General features: G+C 43.8%; 2 protein-coding genes across 4 annotated transcripts in view; one reads left to right on the top strand and one right to left on the bottom strand.

Annotated features, from left to right (window-relative positions):
* Window positions 1–13,791, bottom strand: part of WARS1 (tryptophanyl-tRNA synthetase 1) — a 35,907-nt gene extending 22,116 nt beyond the window's left edge. Inside the window, exons 1-4 of one of the 2 annotated variants that reach the window (XM_045012818.1) lie at window positions 13,624–13,791; window positions 4,993–5,070; window positions 3,311–3,520; window positions 1,964–2,174 (exon numbers count right to left, since the gene is read on the bottom strand). In XM_045012818.1, coding sequence (XP_044868753.1) covers window positions 1,964–2,174; window positions 3,311–3,424 — 325 coding nt within the window. In that variant the 5' untranslated portion in view covers window positions 3,425–3,520; window positions 4,993–5,070; window positions 13,624–13,791. The remainder of the gene's footprint in view (window positions 1–1,963; window positions 2,175–3,310; window positions 3,521–4,992; window positions 5,071–13,623) is intronic. The other variant, XM_045012817.1, reaches the window with a different exon arrangement.
* Window positions 13,792–13,814: 23 nt separating this feature from the next.
* WDR25 (WD repeat domain 25) overlaps window positions 13,815–24,488 on the top strand; it is a 135,413-nt gene continuing 124,739 nt past the window's right edge. The window contains exons 1-3 of one of the 2 annotated variants that reach the window (XM_045012815.1): window positions 13,949–13,992; window positions 18,569–18,809; window positions 22,730–23,454. In XM_045012815.1, the coding sequence (XP_044868750.1) occupies window positions 22,792–23,454 (663 nt within the window). In that variant the 5' untranslated portion in view covers window positions 13,949–13,992; window positions 18,569–18,809; window positions 22,730–22,791. Of the gene's footprint in view, window positions 13,993–18,568; window positions 18,810–22,729; window positions 23,455–24,488 lie in introns of both variants that reach the window. The other variant, XM_045012816.1, reaches the window with a different exon arrangement.

Raw genomic sequence — 24,488 nt, 5'->3', positions numbered from 1 at the left:
AGCAAGTTAAAAGCCTTTTCAGGTATTGCATGTACCCTTGGGTGCCCCCAGATGACTTTGTTTTTCCACAACCCCTTTTTCCTATTTAAAATGTTTTTCTCTCTTATGTTGCTATGTGACAGACCCACACAAACAGGGAAACTAACTTAACTACACACAAAGTAAAGAAATATTTTTTTCTCTAGCCTCTTTCAATTATTCTTATCTTACAAATTGTAACAATAAAAAGTAAAATGCTTTCAATTAGATGCACATTCTTTATATGGGCTGCATTCCTTCAATTCCAACAGTACTTAACCTGGCTGTGGCTCATGTACTCTCTGAGGCAGTGGTCCCCAACCTTTTTGGCTGAAAGGCGCCAGCCGAAGGACCACTGCGCCGGTGAAGCATTCGCCAAAATGCCGCTGAATTTTGGCGGCGACGCCTTTCAATGACGTCGCTTGTCGGCGACAAGCGTCGTCATCGAGAGGCGTCCCCGCCAAAATTCGGGAGCGACGCCTCTCGATGACATCACTTGTCGGCGACAAGCGTCGTCATCGAGAGATGTCCCCACCGAAATGCCGCTGAAATTTGGCGGCATTTCGGCGGGTGCTCTCCCGGGGGCAAGGACATGGGCGCATTAAGATGCCCTCGTGGGCGCCATAGCGCCTGCGGGCACCGCGTTGGGGACCACTGCTCTGAGGCCTGGTCTACAATGAGGGAAAGAGAGGGGGGCGAGAGGGGAATCGATCTAAGTTAGGCAACGTCGACATACTTAGATCGACTTACCATGGTGTCTTCACCGTGGTGAGTCGACTGCTGCCGCTCCCGTCGACTCCGCCTGCGCCTTTCGCGGCAGTGGAGTATAGGAGTCGACAGGAGAGCGCTCAGGGATCGATTTATTGCGTCTAGACTAGACGTGATAAATTGACCCCCCGCTGGATCGATCGCTGCCCACCAAACCGGCAGGTAGTGTAGACATACCCTGACAGTGCAACAGCATGAGAACCTGGTTTCAGAGCCACTGTAACAATTCTATATGGGCCACTCTCTGTCCACGTCCCAGGAATCAAGTTGGGGGTCAACTGAGGGCAGGGAAGACACTCAGGCATGGCCACAGCCACTCCACATGTTCTGAAAGTTATTACAAAACAGTGCAACCTCTTCAAAACACTTTCTAATTATATTGTTCTAATAGGAAATAACACGTACCACAGCACTTGTGTTAAAGAAATTAAATATATCAATGGGAAAGATAAGTTTAAAGGAAAAAAAAAAAGAGAATGGAAGGAATTTTGCTCAAATTTTAAAAACAGAAATTCACAAAGTGGAGACCAACCCCTGGATGTTTTCAGTCCCAAAGACGAATGCTTCAGAAAGACACTAGCGTGTAAAGATACAGTATAATGGAAACTGGTCCCTACCCCCTCTCCCTATTATATTCTACATTAATAGAATATAATGTAAGTGACATTAATATCAAAGTGACAAAAGTGAAACATCCTGGCAACATAGGCTCTATTTCAAAATGAGAAAATATAGTAAAACAGTGTTTCTCAAACTGGGGTTACCGCTTGTGTAGGGAAAGCCATTGTGTAGGGCCAGGCTGGTTTGTTTACCCGCCCCGTCCGCAGGTCCGGCCGATCACGGCTCCCACTGGCCACGGTTCACTGCTCCAGGCCAATGGAAGCTGCTGGAAGTGGTGCGGGCCGAGGGACTTACTGGTTGCCACTTCCAGCAGCCCCCATTGGCCTGCAGCAGCAAACCGCGGCCAGTGGGAGCCGCGATCGGCCGGACCTGCGGATGGGGCGGGTAAACAAACCAGCCTGGCCCGCCAGGGGCTTTCCCTAACAAGTGGCAACCTCAGTTTGAGAAACACTGTAGTAAAACATTTGCTATTTTTACAGTCATTAGCGTAATCAGACTCATCTTACAGATGTTACATTTTGCTAACAGTGCTTTTGAAAATGAGAGAGTAGAATACCTATAAGTTTGTCGTAGTCTACACCTTTCGCATTGGATGTCTGCACTGTCCAAGGGTCTACAAAATCCTCATCCTGTGTAGTAATTGGACCATTATTGCTTACTGGTGAGAAATCTACTGGAGGAGAACCAGCCTTGTAATCTTGTCCTGTTGCTGTTTTATAGGTCACTTTTAATGACAATAACAGCTTCACTGCTGCATCGATTTCCTCCTGAGCAAAGGAAAAACAATTTTAAGATGGATGGTGCTTAAGACAAAGTGTTAGTACGGGCTTCCTCCTCCAAACACTCACACACATGCATTGACTTCAATGGGGCTACTCATGTGCTTCAAGTTAAGCAGGATCAATGTCCAAGATAAAAGAAAAGGAAATGGCAGGTGGGACAGTTTCTTAACACTCCCTGTATACAAATCATAAGTATTTACTGTGTAAACTTGGGCAAGTCACTCAAGGCACTCTCTGTGCCTCACTTTTCCATTTATAAAACAGGGACAAAGATATTTACCTGCCTCACAAGGAAGTGGTGAGGCTTAATTCATTTAAGTATAAAGTTTGTAGATATGCTTAGATAGAAGGTGCTATAAAATTATTAGTTACTCTAGAAATACTCCTGTAGTAGTTATATTTAACATGTTTTAGTTCTTTACACCTCACAGTTATTTTATGTTCTATATAATTTAATGTTATTGTAATAGCTCATGCATGCACATACTCCCATGTGCTAAGACTTCTTATACAAGTTCCACTTGAAAAACAAATCTTAAGAGCCCAAACCTGTAGCCAGTCCCCATGTAGATCACCTACTGAAATTAATTCTATTTGCACACAGACTAATGACCGGGTCAGGTATTTAGAGCCAAATGCTGATCCCACTTAAGTTAACAGAAAATTGCCAAATGACTTCCATAAGACTAGGAGTCCGCCCTCAGTGCATATACACTGAAAACCACATTTCCTAATAGGTATGATAATACTTTTATACAGTGCTTTGCACCCAAAGATCTCAAAATAGTTTAGAAAGGTCAGTATTACTATCTACAATTTAAAGATAAGAAAACTGAAATGCAACACGACTAATTGACTTAAGAAAGGCAACGTAGCAAGTCAGTGGCAGAATTAGACCCTAAGTCTAGTGACTCCCAGTTCCTGCTCCAGGAAAAACAACTTTGGTCATTTTGAACGAGGTTATATTAATAATTCCAAAGTTTGGACAAAACATTTTTAAAAGAAAATATTATTTTATTACTGGAATATAAAATAGCATCTCAAGCCAAAAAACTGTTCAATGTGTTAAGAGAGAACTAAGCTGCAAAATGGAAAGAGTTCAACAAATGAAATAAAATTACCGTTGATGCTTTCCCTGCTTTCAGTGATCTGACTTTTTCTCCTTGTGCAGTCACTCTTTCAAACAGCTCGAGTGGACTTGAAGAGCAAGAGTCACCGTTCTGAATGTCTGCCATTTTTTCAGGAGTGTAAATTATCCCTTTTATTCACAATATAAAGTATTTTATCCAGCAGATTCAAAATAGCTGCAGCAACAGACTGGAGAAGGAGAACTGTAAAGAGATAACCAGGTCATATGTTTTATTTTACTGTACCGTAATTTTAAAGACTTCTGTTCAAACTCTTATTCTACCCATCTGAAATAATACTATTTAATTTCACCCATAATAAGTAATATGTTTGGAGAGTTTGTTTTTTCAGCACTGTTTTTCAGAAACCAAAGACACATCGCACAATGAAATTGTTTCATAGCAGGTGTTTAGATGTTTGAACTAGAAGATGGGCACTGCTCTGGAGGAAATCAAATCAAATCACTGTTCCTCTAAATCTACATATGTGCACTAACTAAACTATGCTGGCTCATTTTATGTTTCAACGTACGTTATAATTCTCCCATCAACACACACAATCTTAAAAACAAACAAAAAAACCCCAAAACAATGAAACACATCTTGAGCTCATCATATCTCAGGTACGGTTTTAGTTTTCTTCTAAAACTGTTCTTTGTCCCTTTTAATATTTATTTTCCCCTTTATTTAGCCGTAGTCCACAAAAGTACAATGAAGGTGCTTTAACAATTTGCAAAAACAGAAGTCCACATTGTACTGATTATACATTAAATTCTTAACTCCCACTTGGTTATATGTTCTCTGTCTAAAGGACCACCTGCAAGGGACTGGGCCGTAGGTGGTCTGGCCTAGTGGTCACAGCTAGGCTGAGGTCTGCCCACCAGGTAGGGTTGCCAGCCCTCTAGGATTGGCCTGCAGTGTCCCAGAATCGGCATTGATCTCCTGGTGACTACTGAAAGCAATCCAGGAGATTTTAATAGGATATTTTAAGAAAATGACATTATGTCATGTTGGGGGGGAAAAAAATCTCCCGGAATAGCTTCAGAGGTAGCATCAGATTAGAATCGAGAGGCAGGAATAAGGGTCAGAGTCAGGCTGGAGTTGGAGACTGGAGATCAGGAGATGAGGCGAAATCTGGTATTGGAGCAGGCCAAAGTCTGTGTGGTTGCCCAGACAACTTATTGGGCCAACCCCTGAGGTTAAATAGGGGCACATGACCAATCATGAACCTTTGACTTGTGACTGCAACTACTGCACTTCGTTCATATGTGATGGATACACAACAAATTGAAGACTAATTTAGTCTTATAACAGTACAGCTACCATCAGTGGTCAGTTTGAAAGATGCACCTCACACCTTAAGTATCCCTTATCAGACTAAGGCCCAGAAGCCCACTTAGCACCTCACTCACTTCAAAGGGACACGTGGGCATAAAGGTCTATCTGCATAGAACAAGTTGCAGGTTCAGGGACTAGAAGATTATCCCTAATGCTACTGAGGGGCAAATTTGCTTTTAAGATTGATCTTAACATGCATCCAAGTATTCAAGAACTCTTAAAAAACAGATTCCTAAACAGTTTATTGACAGAATTCTGTTTATGATGCATAATTAGAAATGGATTTACAAGACCTAACTTTAATTAATCCTAAAAGAAAATTACAAAAAATCACCCACTTGGTTTCACTGTTCCAGAGTTCCAAAAACAAGCCCACAGTATTCACACTAGCTGTTCAACACTACAAAGTCTTCTTCCTGCAAAACAGTCTGATCACAACTTGTTTACAAAATATACCTTTAGACGGTCACTATACTATGAGCCTTTTGTCTGCTCAGGAAACATAATGAGGGGTTGCCATGGTTAACTAAAATGTAGCTAACCATTAAGGTTCTGTTCCTTAACCAGCTGCAATGTTTCCAGGTTATGGAACAGCTGAGCACCAACTACAGCTAATATTATCCTCTTATCAGCCCACTAATATATCAAATTCTTATTTTAAATAAAACTGTCTTGATTAAAGGTACATGCAGTTTGAATGGTCACTAGTTTTGATTGCTTAATTCAGTAACCCTTTAATAAGATGTTATTTAAATAACATGCCATTTAGCCTTATTTCATTTAATTATGTTATGACCGATTTAACATTTAACAGTGTTTCCTCCATAAAGGGAAATTCTTTTACAAACTCCTACATAACTCATTTTCATATTCTATTTTGGAGTTTAGTATTTTCCTTGTTTCTTGTAGGCAAAAAAAAAAAATGTTTGGTTGGATAAGGAAATGAAATTATTAAACCCACAAATCCAAAAAGGTTTTTATATCATCTTTTAAGAAGGTTAACACTGCATCCTTATGTGGGGCTACCATGGTTATATTACCTGGCTTCAAAATTTACAATACATGAAGTTAAACACCAGTTTTGTATATGCACCGTTAATATTTATGCATAGTTTGATCTAATTTAATTATTCTATTTGCAGCACATCTCCATCCTGAAAGCCTGAAATGACACCGTCTGAAGCTGATGGGCTTCAGCAGTACACTAGAGAAGACCACTCCTGTCTGAGGAAAGTAAAATTGGATGAGTCTTGAAAGAAGACTACAGTAGTGTTATGCTATTCAGCATAGCAGAACTGAATCATAGAATCATAGACTTTAAGGTCAGAAGGGACCATTATGATCATCTAGTCTGCCCTTCTGCACAACACAGGCCACAGAATCTTACCCACCCACTCCTGTATTAAACCCCTAACCTATGTCTGAGCTACCAAAGTCCTCAAATCGTGGTTTAAAGACTTCAAGGTGCAGAGAATCCTCCAGCAAGTGACCCATGCCCCACGCTGCAGAGGGAGGCGAAAAACTCCCAGGGCCTCTGCCAATGTGCCCTGGAAGAAATTTCCTTCCCGACCCCAAATATGGTAATCAGCTAAACCCTGAGCATGTGGGCAAGACTCACCAGCCAGACACCCAGGAAAGAATTCTCTGTAGTAACGCAGATCCCACCCCATCTAACATCCCATCACAGGCCATTGGGCATATTTACCGCTAATAGTCAAAGATCAATTAATTGCCAAAATTAGGCTATCCCATCATGCCATCCCCTCTATAAACTTATCAAGCTTAGTCTTGAAGCCAGATATGTCTTTTGCCCCCACTGCTCTCCTTGTAAGACTGTTCCAGAACTTCACTCCTCTCATGGTTAGAAACCTTTGTCTAATTTCAAGTCTAAACTTCCTGATGGCCAGTTTATATCCATTTGTCATTGTGTCCACATTGGTATTGAGCATAAATAATTCCTCTCCCTGACTGGTATTTATCCCTCTGATATATTTATAGACAGCAATCATATCTCCCCTCAGCCTTCTTTTGGTTAGACTAAACAAGACAAACTCTTTGAGTCTCCTTTCATAAGACAGGTTTTCCATTCCTCGGATCATCCTACTAGCCCTTCTCTGTACCTGTTCCAGTTTGAATTCATCCTTCTTAAACATGGGAGACCAGAACCACACACAATATTCCAGATAATGTCTCACCAGTGCCTTGTATAACGGTACTAACACCTCTTTATCTCTACTGGAAATACCTCACCCGATGCAACCCAAGACTGCATTAGCTTTTTTCACAGCCATATCACATTGGCAGCTCATAGTCATCCTGTGATCAACCTATACTCCAAGGTCCTTCTCCTCCTGTGTTACTTCCAAGGGATGCGTCCCCAGCTTATAACAAAAAATCTTGTTATTACTCCCTAAATGCATGACCTTGCACTTTTCACTATTTTAAATTTCATCCTATTACTATTACTCCAGTTTACAAGGTCATCCAGATCTTCCTGTATGATATCCTCGTCCTTTTCTGTATTGGCAATACCTCCTAGCTTTGTGTCATCCACAAACTGTATTAGCATATTCCTACTTTTTGTCTCAAGGTCAGTAGTAAAAAGATTAAATAAGATTGGTCCCAAAACCGATCTCTGAGGAACTCCACTAGTAACCTCCCTCCAGCCTGACAGTTCACCTTTCAGTATGACCCGTTGTAGTCTCCCCTTTAACCAGTTCTTTATCCACCTTTCAATTTTCATATTGATCTCCATCTTCTCCAATTTAGCTAATAATTCCCCATGTGGAACTGTATCAAATGCCTTACTGAAATCAAGGTTAATTAGATCCACTGTGTTTCCTTTGTCTAAGAAATCTGTTACCTTCTCAAAGAAGGAGATCAGGTTGGTTTGGCATGATCTACCTTTTGTAAAACCATTGACCTCAATGTCCTTAACTACTTTTACCTTCAAAATTTTTTCCAAGACCTTGCATACTACAGATGTCAAACTAGCAGGCCTGTAGTTATCCGGATCACTTTTTTTTCCTTTATAAAAATAGGAACTATGTTAGCAATTCTCCAGTCATACGGTACAACCCCTGAGTTTACAGATTCATTAAAATTTCTTGCTAATGGGCTTGCAATTTCATGTGCCAGTTCCTTTAATATTCTTGGATGAAGATTATCTGAGCCCCCCAATTTAGTCCCATTAAGCTGTTTGAGTTTGGCTTCTACCTCGGATGTGGTAATATCTACCTCAATATCCTCATTCCCATTTGTCATCCTACCATTATCCCTAAGCTCTTCATTAACCTCATTAAAGACGGAGGCAAAGTGTTTGTTTTGAACATAAAGAACATTGCATAAGGAAGATTGAATTTTTGGAGGAAGCAAACGTAATGCAGTCAGTCCAGTGAAAGATGCAGGCAGTGAGGACTGCAAATTGCAAAGAGTAATTCTCCAAAGCTAAAATCTAGTTGTCTGAGCTCAGGATGAAGTGGAGTGTGGCATCCAGCTGTGTTGATGGAATGGAGATTCAGGACACCACCACCACCACTACAAAGATGGACAGCGTTCTTCACTGAGCTCTGAAGTTGAGAAAAACTATTATGTTGAATTATTCATAAGAAAGAACAGGATTTCTCATATTTCGATCTGACACATTGTTTTGAATCCTTTCCAGTGTTAACAATATAAATAGTCCCAAAACAGAGTGTAGGATAGGAATTTGTTTTGTGACTAAGAACATTCAAAACATCCTGATACCCATAACTAGGAATGTTTTCAGGAAAATAATATGCACTGGAGTTTGAAATCAGACTACCTAAGACATTTAGTTTTTGCTTCTGGCAGTGGACAATGCCTGATGAGTCAGAGAAAAACAATAACCATTATTATGCAAAGGCCTTAGCAAGGTGATAAGCCAACACTTTAGAAGATGAGGCTCATTTTCCTTTGAATCATAAATTACAAAATGAAAATGTCTTAATTTTGCATAAACTCATTTGCATTTACTTTTCCTATAAAACGCTGAGAAATGACAAAGCTCCCAAGATGAAATGAAAAGAGAAAATAGACTATGGCAGTAATAAGTTAGAACCATTTTTCAAGCGTCACTTTTGCTCTCAGATGCAGCCAGAGAATAACTGGTGTTTTGGTATTGCTATAACTACCTTTACAGTCATGGTCAAATCTTATCTAACTCTCTGTAGACTAATATATACATACACTTTTCTTCTAACTCAATTTATCTTTACATGTGAAGATGATGTTTATAAAAAATAGGCTAGAGTTAGGAGTATTTTAGTGTATAAAATTAACACTGAACCTTTGGCTATGGCTACACTTGCACTTCAAAGCGCTGCCGCGGCAGCGCTTTGAAGCGCTAAGTGTCGTCAAAGCGCCGGCGCTGGGAGAGAGCTCTCCCAGCGCTGTCCGTACTCCACCTCCCTGTGGGGAATAACGTACAGTGCTGGGAGCCGCGCTCCCAGCGCTGGGGCTTTGACCACACTGGCGCTTTGCAGCACCGCAATTTGCAGCGCTGGAGAGGGTGTGTTTTCACACCCTGCTGCAGCGCTGCAAATTTGCAAGTGTAGCCATGGCCTTTGACTTGTAACTGCAACTACTGTACTTCAGTGCTCTAGCTGGTAGGAAAATCCATCAGTTAAGAAAGTAATTTTACAAAACACATGCATACTTTCCATTGCTGCTATACAAACAGAACAACTTCCTTCTCTTTATAATAGCGTAAATTTTTGTTTTTGCATTTTCATCCTAAATAGTTCTATAAAGAATATAGTGAAACCAGCATTGAGTGAACTCAGGTATAGTAAAACTTTGTTACTTAGAAGTAACAAGAAAGTCCATAACTGCCCTAACAGGCCAATCAAACCTCCTTGTCAGTAGATAACTAGATGTAGTTGTGTGTGTGTTGATGAACACTGAACATTGACTTAATACAGCTTTGAAACTTTACTATGCAGAAGAAAAATGATTTTAACCATCTTAATTTAAATGGAACAAGCATAGAAAAAGTTTCCTTACCTTGTCAAATCTTTTGTTAAAAACTTTCCTGTTATTTTTTTTTTGCCTCTGCTGCTGCCTGATTGCATACTTCTTGTTCCAAATGAGGTGTGTGGTTCACCGGTCAGTTCGTAACTCTGGTGTTCATAACTCTGAGGTTCTACTGTATATAGTTGTCATGGTAGTAGTATTTAAGAAAGCTTTTATTCTCTCCCTATATTTGCACAATCCAGTCTAGAAAACTGCTCAAAACAATACAATACTACACACTCTACCAGAGCTTGATAAAGCCAAATCACCTTTTCTTTCACTACAAGCACTTTTCAAACAAAGGGTGAAGTTGCCAACTCCAAGTTGTGATAATCTACTATCTATATAGACATATAGAACATAATTATATATAGTATATATAGATGGACATACAGTTATACTTCACAACATCCAATGGCAATTACTTTATGGTTGCTATTCCTGAGTGGGTCAGCTACATTGACCTCTTGGATCAGAATCTGTGCAAAACTTAGACCTAAGTCAAGAATTACCTCTTCCCTTGTGGGTTCCAGGACTAGCTGCTCCAGGAAGCAGTCATTAATAGTGACCAGAAATTTTATGTCTGCATCCCATCCTGAGGTGACATGTTTCCAGTCAATATGGGGATAGTTAAAGTCCCTCATTATTATCGCAGCAAAGAGTCCTGTGGCACCTTATAGACTAACAGACGTATTGGAGCATGAGCTTTTGTGGGTGAATACCCACTTCGTTGGATGCATGACATCTGTTAGTCTATAAGATGCCACAGGACTCTTTGCTGCTTTTACAGATCCAGATTAACACGGCTACCCCTCTGATACTCATTATTATTGGGTTTTCTGTTTTTTTGTAGCCCCTCTAATCTCTCTCAGTCACCATCACCATCCTGGTCAGGTGGTTGGCAGTATATTCCTGCTGCTGTACTCTTATTATTCAAAAGCATGAAATTTCTAGCCATAGAGATGCTATGGTATTGTTTGACTCATTTAAGATTTTACTATATTGGACTCTATGCTTTTTCCCCCACATATAGCACCACTTCTCCACCAGCGCAACCTACTTTGTCATTCCTATATTTGTACCCTGATATTAAGCGTCCCATTGATTATCATTTTTCCACCAAGTTTCTGTGATGCCTATTATATCAAGATCCTTATTTAATACCAGACACTCAAGTTCACCCATCTTAGTATTCAAACTTCTTGCATTTGTATACAAATACTTATAAAATTTGTCAATATTTAGCTATGTGTCTTCATGTGATGTAACTGAATGGGACTCTTTTTTGTGTGACAGGTTTCAGAGTAGCAGCCGTGTTAGTCTGTATCCGCAAAAAGAACAGGAGTACTTGTGGCACCTTAGAGACTAACAAATTTATTTCAGCATGAGTTTTCGTGAGCTACAGCTCACTTCTTCGGATGCATAGAATGGAACACACAGACAGGAGATATTTATACATACAGAGAACATGAAAAGGTGGAAGTATGCATACCAACAGGAAGAGTCTAATCAATTGAGATGAGCTATCATCAGCAGGAGAAAAAAAACTTTTGACGTGATAATTAAGATGACCCATAGAAGATGTGAGGAGAACTTAAAATAGGGAAATTGATTCAATTAGTGTAATGACCCAACCATTCCCAGTCTCTGTTTAAGGATAGCCATCACCTACAGCCCCCAACTAAAACCTCTCCAGCGCATCATCAAAGATCTACAACCTATCCTTAAAGATGATCCCTCACTCTCACAGATCTTGGGAGACAGGCCAGACCTCGCTTATAGACAGCCTCCCAACCTGAAGCAAATACTCACCAGCAACCGCACACCATACAACATAAACACTAACCCAGGAACCTATCCTTGCAACAAAGCCCGATGCCAGCTCTGTCCACATATCTATTCAAGTGACATCATCATAGGACCTAATCACATCAGCCACGCCATCAGGGGCTTGTTCACCTGCACATCTACCAACCGTGATATATGCCATCATGTGCCAGCAATGCCCCTCTGCCATGTACATTGGCCAAACTGGACAGTCTCTACGCAAAAGAATAAATGGACACAAATCTGACATCAGGAATCATAACATTCAAAAACCAGTGGGAGAACACTTCAACCTCTCTAACCACTCAGTGACAGACTTGAAGGTGGCAATTTTGCAACAAAAAAAAAACTTCAAAGACAGACTCCAAAGAGAGACTGCTGAACTTGAATTAATATGCAAATTAGACACAATTAACTCAGGCCTAAACAGAGACTGGGAATGGTTGGGTCATTACACTAATTGAATCTATTTCCCTATGTTAAGTTCTCCTCACACCTTCTATGGTACTCCTGTTCTTTTTTTGTTTGATAGCAACTGAGAAGGATCAATCTGTACTCTGATGAACAGAACACAAGAACAGCCATACAGGGTCAGATCAATGGTCCATTTAGCTCAGTATCCTGTTTGTGACAGTGACCAGTGCCAGATGCTTCAGAGGGAATTAGCAAAACAGGGCAATTTCAAGTGAGCCATCCTCCTGTCATCCAGTTCCAGCTTCTGACAGTTGGAAATTTATGGACACCTGGAAATTTATGGTTTCACCCCTGACCACCTTTGTTAATAGTCATTGATGGTCCTACTCTCCATGAACTTATCTAATTCTTTTTTGAACCCAGTTACACTTTTGGCCTTCATCCCTGGCAATGAATTCCACAAATTGACTCACATGGTGTGAAGAAGTACTTCCTTTTGTTTGTTTTAAACGTGCTCCCTGTTCATTTCATTGGGTAAGCCCTAGTTCTTGTGTTATGCTGAAGGGTAAATGACACTTCCCTATTCACTTTCCCCACACCATTTGTGATTTTATAGACCTCTATTATATCCTCCCTTAATCAATTTTCTAAACTGAACATTGCAAGTCTTTTTAATCTCTCTTCTCATAGAAGCTGTTTCATACCCCCCCAATAATATTTGTTGCCCCTTTTTGCACCTTTTCCCATGCTAGTATATCTTTTCTGGATGTACCATGGATTTATATAGACACATTCTCAGATTTTGTATTAACTATCCCTTTCCTAATGGTTCCTAAAGTTAGCTTTTTTGAATGCCACTGAACATTGAGCAGATATTTTCAGAATATGTCTGCACTGTACAGCTGTGTATGCAGAGCTGTTGCAGCTGTGTTAGTCCCAGGATATTAGAGAGACAAGGTCATCTCTTTTATTGGACCAACTCCTGTTGATGAGAGAGACAACCCTTCTAGCTTACACAGAGACCTGAAGAAGAGCTCTGAGTAATCTCAAAAGTTTGTCTCTTTCACCATCAGAAGTTGGGCCGCCTCTGGCCTATACAGCCCTCGTTCTCAACCAGGGGTACACAGCGATCTTCCACAGGGTACATCAGCTCATCTAGCTATTGGCCTAGTTTTACAACAGGCTACATAAAAAACACTACCGAAGTCAGTACAAACTAAAATTTCATCTGGACAAAATGAGACAGTAAGCGATTTTTCAATACTAATGTGCTGTGGCACTTTGTATTTTTGTGCCTGATTTTGTAAGTTTTTAAATGAGGTGAAAGTTGAGGCGTACACACGACAAATCGGACTCCTGCCAGGGGCAGGGTAGTCTGGAAAGGTTGAGAACCAGGCAGCCTGTGCCAACGCCGGCCAGCTCCGAGGGCCGGTGGCAGCGCCCTGCGCAGGGACCAGAGCAGTCACTCAGCTCCCCCCGCGGCTGATGTCTCCGCTGCCGGGGACCGCCCCGAAGGAAGTGGCGGGGCTCCGCTCTGAGGCGTTACTCTCCCAGGCCCCAAGGGCGATGCAGATGAACGAACATCCCGAGCGCCCACAGCGGGTGAACCCACACTAGAGCCCTCCCGCCCAAAGGCCACCCGGAGCCGCCGCCGCCGCCGCCCCCCGAGCGCGGCCAGGCCCCTGCCCCCTTACCCTGGCGAGGCCGGCTCCCCTTCTCAGCACCTCTGCCACCGTCAGCGCCGGGCACGAGACCAGAACCGGCACGGCGCGTTGCTCAACCCTGCCCGGTCGGAAACGCGCACCCCGGCCGGAACCATTCGCTACCCGCGCAAGCAGCGCGGCCGGGCGCGCTTCCCCAGACCAGACGTGGAGTCTGCCGTTGCGAGCGCTTGACTACAGCGCTGGGGTGGTCTGGGGGGGATTTACATTGGCCGGCCGCGCGCTGGGGCTGTTAGCAGAGCAGCCCCTGTTTCCACCCGGCTCGCTTTGCGGGGCGGACCCGCCGCTGGCTGCTGTGGGGTGTGTTGCCGGGAAAGGGCCTGGTGGGTTTCTTCCCTGCAGGTAACTGACGTGGGTTCCCCGCATAGGTAGGGCACGTGGGGCCCACCCTCGCCAGGCCTCAGGAGGGGCCTCCTCTGTAGGAGGAGCTGCAGGGTCAGGCTGCCCCGTGTCTCTGGGGGGGCTGAGGGGAGGCTGCTCCCAGACCGGACCGAGCTGCCCCGTGTCTCTGGGGGGGCTGAGGGGAGGCTGCTCCCAGACCGGACCGAGCTGCCCCGTGTCTCTGGGGGGGGCTGAGGGGAGGCTGCTCCCAGACCGGACCGAGCTGCCCCGTGTCTCTGGGGGGGCTGAGGGGAGGCTGCTCCCAGACCGGACCGAGCTGCCCCGTGTCTCTGGGGGGCTGAGGGGAGGCTGCCCCCGGACCGAGCTGCCCCGTGTCTCTGGGGGGGGCTGAGGGGAGGCTGCCCCCAGACCGGACCGAGCTGCCCCGTGTCTCTGGAGGGGGGCTGAGGGGAGGCTGCCCCCAGACCGGACCGAGCTGCCCCGTGTCTCTGGAGGGGGGCTGAGGGGAGGCTGCCCCCAGACCGGACCGAGCTGCCCCGTGTCTCTGGGGGGGCTGAGGGGAGGCTGCCCCCAGACCGGACCGAGCTGCCCCGTGTCTCTGGGGGGGGCTGAGGGGAGGCTGCTCCCAGACCGGACCGAGCTGCCCCGTGTCTCTGGGGGGGCTGAGGGGAGGCTGCTCCCAGCCCGGACCGAGCTGCCCCGTGTCTCTGGGGGGCTGAGGGGAGGCTGCCCCCGGACCGAGCTGCCCCGTGTCTCTGGGGGGCCGGAGGGGAGGCTGCCCCCAGACCGGACCGAGCTGCCCCGTGTCTCTGGGGGGGCGGCGGGGTGGCTGCCCCCAGACCGGACCGAGCTGCCCTGTGTCTCGGGGGGGGGGCTGAGGGGAGGCTGCCCCCAGACCGGACCGAGCGGCCCCGTGTCTCTGGGGGGCTGAGGGGAGGCTGCCCCCAGACCGGACCGAGCTGCCCCGTGTCTCTGGAGGGGGGCTGAGGGGAGGCTGCCCCCAGACCGGACCGAGCTGCCCCGTGTCTCTGGGGGGCTGAGGGGAGGCTGCCCCCAGACCGGACCGAGCTGCCCCGTGTCTCTGGGGGGCTGAGGGGAGGCTGCCCCCAGACCGGACCGAGCTGCCCCGTGTCTCTGGGGGGCTGAGGGGAGGCTGCCCCCAGACCGGACCGAGCTGCCCCGTGTCTCTGGAGGGGGGCTGAGGGGAGGCTGCCCCCAGACCGGACCGAGCTGCCCTGTGTCTCGGGGGGGGGGGGGGGCGGAGGGGAGGCTGCCCCCAGACCGGACCGAGCTGCCCCGTGTCTCTGGGGGGCTGAGGGGAGGCTGCCGCCAGACCGGACTGAGCTGCCCCGTGTCTCTGGGGGGGGCTGAGGGGAGGCTGCCCCCAGACCGAACCGAGCTGCCCCGTGTCTCTGGGGGGGGCTGAGGGGAGGCTGCCCCCAGACCGGACCGAGCTGCCCCGTGTCTCTGGGGGCGGCTGAGGGGAGGCTGCCCCCAGACCGGACCGAGCTGCCCCGTGTCTCTGGGGGCGGCTGAGGGGAGGCTGCCCCCAGACCGGACCGAGCTGCCCCGTGTCTCTGGGGGGGCTGAGGGGAGGCTGCCCCCAGACCGGACCGAGCTGCCCCGTGTCTCTGGGGGGCTGAGGGGAGGCTGCCCCCAGACCGGACCGAGCTGCCCCGTGTCTCTGGGGGGCTGAGGGGAGGCTGCTCCCAGACCGGACCGAGCTGCCCCGTGTCTCTGGGGGGTGAGGGGAGGCTGCTCCCAGACCGGACCGAGCTGCCCCGTGTCTCTGGGAGGCTGAGGGGAGGCTGCCCCCAGACCGGACCGAGCTGCCCCGTGTCTCTGGGGGGTGAGGGGAGGCTGCTCCCAGACCGGACCGAGCTGCCCCGTGTCTCTGGGGGGCTGAGGGGAGGCTAACATTTAAAAAACGATGTATGTTATCTCAGTGGGAGCTGGGGGAAACGGGTTAGGGGAGATGAAGGATTTTGCTTTTTGTCTTTAACTGAAACATTTAATTAAACAAAAAATTCCTATCTCCTGCCACTCTAAGCACTTTCAGAAGAAGAGCACTCTGGATGCTTTTAATGTGCCTGTTGTCCGACACTGTCATTCTGATTCTAAGGTGCCTTTCTCTTTTATGGGCTGGTGCGAGTTGAAGAAGGGGAGATATTATCTAGTTAAAACATGCACTGAGATTTTGAAGGGCCTAATTATCAAAGCTGAGAGTGTGCAAACATATTAAGTGCTTGTGCAGGTAGCCAACTGTGTGTGTTATTGGCCTTTTATGTGTGCCCCATATCCCAATTTGTATGTTGCTCCGTATCTCTCCAGGGTAATTTATGCTTACTCATTAGGTAGGGCAATGCGTATACTGAGTTTAGATGCTCAATGTCTAGTTCTCATTAAAAACACGCAAGTAAACCTTCCTCGTGAAAAAGAGACTGGAGAAATACTTAAGCTGCACTGTCAACTTAAAAATATGTTGTCAACCCGTGCTACAAATGCATAACTGGTGCAATACTGGTTGAAAAACCATACTCACAGAGTAATCCTCAATGGTTCACTGACAAATTGGGAGGATGTATCTGCTTGTGCCCTGCATGGGTCTGTCTTGAGTCTGGTACTATTAAATGTTAATGAATTGGATAATGGAGTGGAGAGTATGCTTATAAAATTGTAGATGAACCAAGCTGAGAGGGCTTGCAAATACTCTGGAGGACAGGATTACAATTCAGAGTGAGTTTGACAAATTAAAGACTTGGGCTGAAATCAACAAGATGAAATTCAATAAAGACAAGTGCAAAGTACAACATTAGAAAGGAAAAATCAAATGTGCAACTACAAATAGGGTATAATTGGCTAGGCAATAGTTCTGCTGAAAAGAAGTGGGCATGCTTAGTCTTGAGAAAAGAAGACTGAAGGGGGATCAGATAAGTCTTTAAATATTGTAAAGGCTTCTTATAAAGAGAACAGTAGGGATGTGAAATGTTAACCGAGCCAGTAAGCATTAGTCTTACCAGTGAACCTGCCTTAACCCCTGGGCAGCCCTGCCCCTGGCCAGATCGGACCTGATCCCAGCTGCGCTAGCCTTGGCTGGATTGGCCCCAGCCACATTTCTGTGCCTGTATAAGCATTTTAGATTAGTAAAAGTGAGAATTTGAAATCCAGTGGATTTATAACTATTTTGTCTACTTTTTTGCACTTCTCTTCAGTTTTGACCATGAAAAATAAAGAGAGACATTTTTGGGGAATATTTATTTGCTTAAAAACAGATGCTTTCACTGCAACCTCTAAACAAAATTTTGGAAACATTTCTACTATTTTCACAAAATTTAAGGCCTCAATCTTGCAATTGGTTGTGTGCAAGAGTGGGCATGCACAATGTCAATTTCAGGATTGGGGCCTAAACTTGACCAAATTTAAGTTGACAGTGGCCTTTCAGTCCTCAAAAAGGGAGGTCCATTTCACACACACAGTTATGAAAACATCTGTCTTCCACAGTCTTTGTTGTTAGTTATAAAACAGAGTTATATTATAAAATGAAAAGTAAAATCTGTTGGGTTTTTTGGTTGTGTAGGTTGGTTGTTTTGTTTTTAGGCCTATTACAGCTCCTATCCCTTCAAGAAAAGTGTTTTTCTCTATCTAAGAAAATTCCTGTCAGTAGTTTGGACATCCTAGTTCAAGTTACCATATAAAGGCAATTTTTATTTTAGAGCACTAAATCAGTCTTTGAAAGTCTAACAAACTCACTTTACTTCTCTGTGCCTCTCTTTCCTCTCTCTCCCTTTGTCTGTCCTCTCTGTTTATACTGTAAGCTTTTTAGGGCAGAGTCTGTGGCTTACTACACATTTGTTCAGTGCTTAGCACAATGGAGCACCAGTCTTGGCTGGGGCCACTACTCTAAAACAAATAATTAATATCTGTTGGTTGTAGTTGTTACTTTTAGCAATGGCTCATAAGCAGCATTTTCATGCACGGATTTTTAGAACCCAAATGTGTGTGTCAGGAAAGAGCTACATTGTCCACTCAGGGACTTTGTCTTTAAAGAAATTCAGTTATTAACTCTGATAAATTGACATTTATAAGAGATACTACAAGTAAAAATTGACCTGGATGAATTTTTATTACCCATCTTGTTTTGAACAGGAGTTGATAGTCATGCAACCTTTTAAATGCTTTTCCAATTTTTCTTCTCTCCTTCTCAGAGATGAGTTTGGCCCCTTCTTATCTGGTTTTGTTGTTGTTTTTGAAATAGTCCCACTGTTTTATACTATGATAAACTTCAGATAAAGACATGGGTTGCCCTCTAGAGGGAGGATTTAATGTTTTTTATACTTAGCTCTATGCTGCTTTTTTAAACTTCTGTTAAATATTTAGGTCACTCTCCTGCAAATGGATTTGGAAGAATCAACATGTAGTTCTGGATAGAGCCTTGTTTGCTTTAGTGGGACCCTGTTCAAGAGTAAGGGTTTGTGCTTGAGGATCCTATTGTAAAATAGAAGCATAACCTACAATGTAAATCTCTTGTTGCTTGGAATAAAATGTGCATATTAGAGACTTGTTCTATTTATACCAGAGGTCTTCAAACTGCGAAGTGTGTTCCCCTAGAGGGGAACAGAGGAATGTTCAGCAGTGACACCAGATGGGGCTCCCCCCTCTCACCTCAGTAGGCCACCCAGTCTGTGGGTCAGTGTCAACATCTGCAGCAGCTGTGCTGATTTCCACTCCCAGCACCCTCCGCACCCAGTGCTGGCTCCACTTTCAGAGATGATCACACGTGCCTTCCCCCACTCAGAAAACTGAGAGGGAAGGGGCAGGTATTATGTCTATTTTTATCTGGCTTGGGGAGGTGCAACCAAAAATTGTAACTCGGGGGGCAGGGAGGGAACTCAGTTTAAAAAGTTTGAAAACCGCCGATTTATACTAAGGTCTGAACCCTGAAAACACTTAGTCCTGTGAGTAACTTTATGCATCTAAGTAGTCTCATTGAATTCTAATGGACTACTTACATGCATAAGTGTTTGCAGCACTGATTCTGCAGATACTTAGGTTTGTGCTTAACTCTACTACTGTGAGTAGTTCCATTTCCACTCTCTTTTCAATATGACTTTGCAGAGTAATGAAGTTAAGCACGTGTGTAAGTGTTTGCAGGATAAGGGCCTAAGGTTGCGAGGGACACGGACCATATGTTCAAATATATGTGAAGTGCTATGCATATCCCTGGTGTCAATACACAGATTATTATCAAGGTTAAGTTTTTGTCACAGTTATTTTTAGTAAAAGTCTCAGACAAGTTGCAGGCAATGAACAAAAATTCATGGAAGCCCATAACATGTCTATGAATTTTCCTAAGAATAAGGGGGGTGGGTTTGACTGCTGGGGGTGCGGGGTGGGGAGGAGGAGACAATAGCGCCGGGGCCCCTACTGGTGGTGGTGGCGGCTAACAATTCTGGGGCTCCTTCTGTCGGTGGCTGGGAGCTCCGGGGCTGGCAGCGGCCCCTGCCGTGGGACATAAGGCTGAAGCAGAAAATGTCATGGAGGCCTCTGAAAGTCACAGAATCCATGACTTCTGTGACCTCCGTGACAAAATTTTATCCTTAATTATTCTGGATAAAATGTCATCATTCATACTAGATGTAAGCGTCTAAAAGAAACTTTTTATTTCAAACTACAGTCTTCATGGCTGATGATGTCAGGGAGATTCCCAAACATGAGCCATTCTTTTTAGGTGACAGATCTGAGGAACTGTCCCAGATTGAGGTATCATTAGAGGAGGTTTTGGAACGAATTGATAAACTAAATAGCAATAAATCACCATAACCAGATGGTATTCACCCAAGAGTTCTGAAGGAACTCAAATCTGAAATTGCAGAACTACTAACTGTAGTCTGGTATCAGAGAGGTAGCCGTGTTATTCTGGATCTGTAAAAGCAGCAAAGACTCCCGTGTCACCTTATAGACTAGACTAACAGACGTATTGGAGCATGAGCTTTCGTGGGGGAATACCCACTTCGTTGGATAACTGTAGTCTGTAACTTATCATTTAAATCAGCTTCTGTACCAGATGACTGGAGGATAGATAATGTGACGCCAATTTTAAAAAAGGGCTCCCGAGGTAATCCTGACAATTCCAGGCCTGCGAACCTGATTTCAGTACCGGGCAAACTGGTTGAAACTATAATAAAGAACAAAATTGTCAGACACACAGATGAACATAATTCATTGGAGAAGCGTCAACATGGTTTTAGTAAAGGGAAATCATGCTGCACCAATCTACTAGAATCCTTTGAGGGAGTAAACAAGCATTTGGACAAAGGGGATCCGGTGAATATAGTGTACTTTGCTTATGAGCCTTTGGTGAGGGACCTTGTCAAAGGCTTTCTGAAAATTTAAGTAAGCTGCCATGGGATAAGAGGGAAAGTGCTCTCATGGATTGGTAACTGGTTAAAAGATAGGAAACAAAGGGTAGGTATAAATGATCAGTTTTCAGAATGGAGAGAGGTAAATAGTGGTGTCCCCCAGGGGTCTCTTCTGGGACCAGTCCTATTCAATGTTTTCATAAATGATCTGGAAAAAGAGGTAAACAGTGAGGTGGCAAAATTTGTAAATGATACAAAATTACTCAAGATAGTTAAGACTAGGCAAAGAGCTACAAAAGGATCTCAAAACTGGGTGACGGCAACAAAAATGGCAGATGAAATTTAATGTTGATAAATGGAAAGTAATGCACATTGGAAAGCATAATCGCAACTATACACATAAAATAATTAGCTGTTACCACTCAAGAAAGAGATCTCAGAGTCATTGTGGATAGTTCTCTGAAAACATCCACTCAATGTATAGCGGCAGTAAAAAAAGTGAACAGAATACTGGGAATAATCAAGAAAGGGATTGATAATAGTATAGAAAATATCATATTGCCTCTATCTAAATCCATGGTATGCCCACATCTTGAATACTGTGTGCAGATGTGGTCGCCCATCTCAAAAAAGATATACACCTCTACCCTGCTATAACATGGCCTGATATAACACGGGTTCACATATAGCGCGGTAGCAGCTGTGCTCTGGTGGTGCTTTAAAGGGTCCGGGGCTCCAGCTGCTGTGAGGAGCCTCGGGCCCTTTAAATCACCACTGGAGCCCTGCTGCTGCTATGCTGGGGCTGCGGCAGTGGGGCTCGGCCGGCGATTTAAAGGGCCTGGGCTCCCTGCAGCGGCCGGAGCCCGGAGCTCTTTAAATCACTGCCGGAGCCCTGCCACTGCTACCCCTGCGGTGGGAGCCCCAGGCTCTTTAAATCACTGCTTCAGCCCTGCCACCGCTACCCTGATATAACGGCGTTTCATCTATAATGCGGTAGGGATTTTTGGCTCCCCATGACCGCATTATATCGGGGTAGAAGTGTATTGGAATTGGAAAAGGTTCAGAAACGGGTAAGAAAAATGATTAGGGGTATGGAGCGGCTTCTGTATGAGGAGAGATTAAAAAGACTGGGACTTTTCAGCTTGGAAAAGAGAAGGAACTGATGGAACTCAAGAGAAGGCTGATGGGAGATATGATTGAGGTCTATAAAATCATGACTGGTGTAGAGAAGGTAGGTAAGGAAGTATTGTTTACTCCTCATAACACAAGAACTAGGCGCCACCAAATGAAATTAGTAGGCAGCATGTTTAAGACAAATAAAAGGAAGTATTTCTTCACGCAACGCACAGTCAACCTGTGGATCTCCTTGCCAGAGGATGTTGTGAAGTCCAAGAGCATAACAGAGTTAAAAAAAGAAATAGATAAATTCATGGAGGATAGGTTCTCAATGGCTATTAGCCAGGATGGGCAGGGATGTGTCCCTAGCCTCTGTTTTCCAGAAGCTGGGAATGGGCGAGGGGATGGATCACTTGATGATTCTCTATTCTACGCATTCCCTCTGGAGCACCTGGCACTGGCCACTGTCGGAAGATAGGATACTGGGCTAAATGGATCTTTGGTCTGATCCCATAGGGCTGTTCTTATGACACAATTACAATTATTTTTTTTCAAATGGGCACTAGATAATAGCATCAAAAATATCTTGAGCCATACATGCTTCTATTTTCTAGAGATATTAACATGCTCAGTGATTTCGTTATGACTTAACTAAGCTTCTTATGTAAAACTGAAGATGATGCTGAATTTACAATGTGGGTGTGGTTAGATTTACAGATTGTATTTTAAACCCATTCTGTGACCCATTTAGTAATTCTGTGGCTGCCTCTTTTTTCTTCAGTCACTTAGGCCACATTCATTCATGCTCTTTTACAGTACCAATGTGGTAGAAGAAAGACTCTGTCATATTGGCTCCATTTGTAGTTGTTCCTCTGCATAAAGTTACACATCCCCAAGCTACAGGATAATTCTTCTTATCCTGTCAGGCTAGACCTGGTGGCAGGTCAGGTTAAAAGTGTGCTATCATAACTGCACGGGTAAGTCTGTGCTTTCTTTGTTGTAATCCTTTGCATCAGTTTTGTGGAATGCAGCTTGTTATCTATGCAAAATGTAACTAATGTTTATAAAGTGCTAAGAGATCCTGAGATGAAAGATGCTCTAGAAGTGCAAGTATAAGTGTGTTGAATTAAAGATTAAATGGTGTGGGTAAATATGCATACAAGTACATATTTATATTTGCAAAATATATGTTTTTAAGTGATTAGAACCTTAAATATTTTATAGTGAAATGTCTTCTGAATTATTGATTCCTTTAATTGCAGATTTTCATCATTTTGGAGGATTTCAGCACAGAGATTATTGGACTTTGCCATATCTGACCAGGATGAATTCATCATTGGTTGCTTATGATGATTCAGATTCTGACACAGAGACTGGAAAGGCTGAAAATCTCAATCTTTCTAGCAAAGAAACCAGACTTGCAAGTTCTGCTGTGAATCCTATTCAGTTTTTTGCACCCGGTGGATTAGGCACAAAATCTACATACAAAATGCAGACTGTTGAGAATACTGCCAGTACTGGCACAAACATTATTTGTGAAGGTGCTCCTGCATATAAGGTACAGGCTAATAACAGGGATTTGGCAGCTGTTTATCCCTGGAAAGAATATTCTAACCAGGCTCAAACGCTTTCTGGAAATGGAAGTTTCTCTCAGAAGAGAGTACGTCAGGACAAGATTATTACCATAAAGGGAATTAGACCATATATCCCTAAAAGACTTCGACAAGAAAAAACTTCTAAAGTGTATGAAAAAAAAGAATCTGAAGAACAGAGAGAGAGTTGTGCAATACCAGGAGAGCAAATTTCCACAGAGGTTTCTGAATTTATTAAGCCATATTTAGGGTCTAAGTACAAATCAACTGAAATCCCAAGGAACTTGGTGTTTCAGATGTCCAAACACAGTGGTCCAGTTAATAAAGTCCAGTGGTGTCCTGTACAAGCATGGAGCCATATGCTTCTTTCCACTTCCATGGATAAAACTTTCAAGGTAATGTACTTACAAGGTGGAATGGTTTGTGTTATATATCACTCTCTTTAAATAGTAAAACAGATGGGAATGGTTATTACCTGCTGAAAGCCTCCCTCAGCCTTTTTAGTCTGCCTATATTTGATAATTGAGCCCATGTGTGTAGTACCTACTAAGACCTTGATCAGATCCTTTGCAGGACGAGAGCCTGTTGGAGGCCTCAATATGGCAAGCCTTCTCAGCACACAATCCCATTTTTCCAGTGGGTAATTAAGGATTGCAGGGAGGTTGTGGAATCTCCATCATTGGAGGTTTTTAAGAGCAGGTTAGACAATCACCTGTCAGGGATGGTCTAGATAATACTTAGTCCAACCTTGAGTGCAAGGTACTGGACTAGAAAACCTCTGAAAGGTCTCTTCCAGTCCTATGATTCTATGAGTCTATGATTCATCCCTTTGCTTATTATATACCAAAATAAAAGCTTGCGGAGATGATTTAGAATTCATATTTCTAAATCAATTAAACTATTGAATATAAGCTATTTCAAAGGTCTATAGACTATGATTATGGTGCTTGTAGGACTTCTTACTAATTTTATTAGAATTTATAGAACAGTGCTTCTATATTAGACACACAATCATTTTTGTTTTTAATTGAAGAAGCCAGATACACAGCAGTCTGCCTGTAGCTCTTGGTATGAAATAAGGAACAGATTTTGTATGAATTCTATTACTCTGATTTGATTTTTTGAATTTTTTTATTGTAATTTTCTATATATATATCTGTGGTAGAAGAATACATCTAAATCCTCAAGTATATTAATGAAGGACTGTTGCCAGAAGCTGGGAATGGGCGAAAGGGAATGGATCACTTGATGTTTACCTGTTCTGTTCGTTCTCTCTGAAGCACTTGGGCCACTGTTAGAAGATAATTGACCTTTGGTCTGACCCAGTATTTCTGTTCTTATGACTGTGTATTCTAGAGAATATCAAAGAGATTAAAAAAAATACTGGGGTGGATATAAGTTTAAAAAAAATTCTTACATGTTTAAGGAA

The sequence above is a fragment of the Mauremys mutica genome, chromosome 4 (genome assembly GCF_020497125.1).
Source record: "Mauremys mutica isolate MM-2020 ecotype Southern chromosome 4, ASM2049712v1, whole genome shotgun sequence".
Classification (NCBI taxonomy): Eukaryota; Metazoa; Chordata; order Testudines; family Geoemydidae; genus Mauremys; species Mauremys mutica.
Note: the sequence above shows the minus strand (reverse complement) of the source record. Positions and strands in the feature narration are given on the sequence as shown.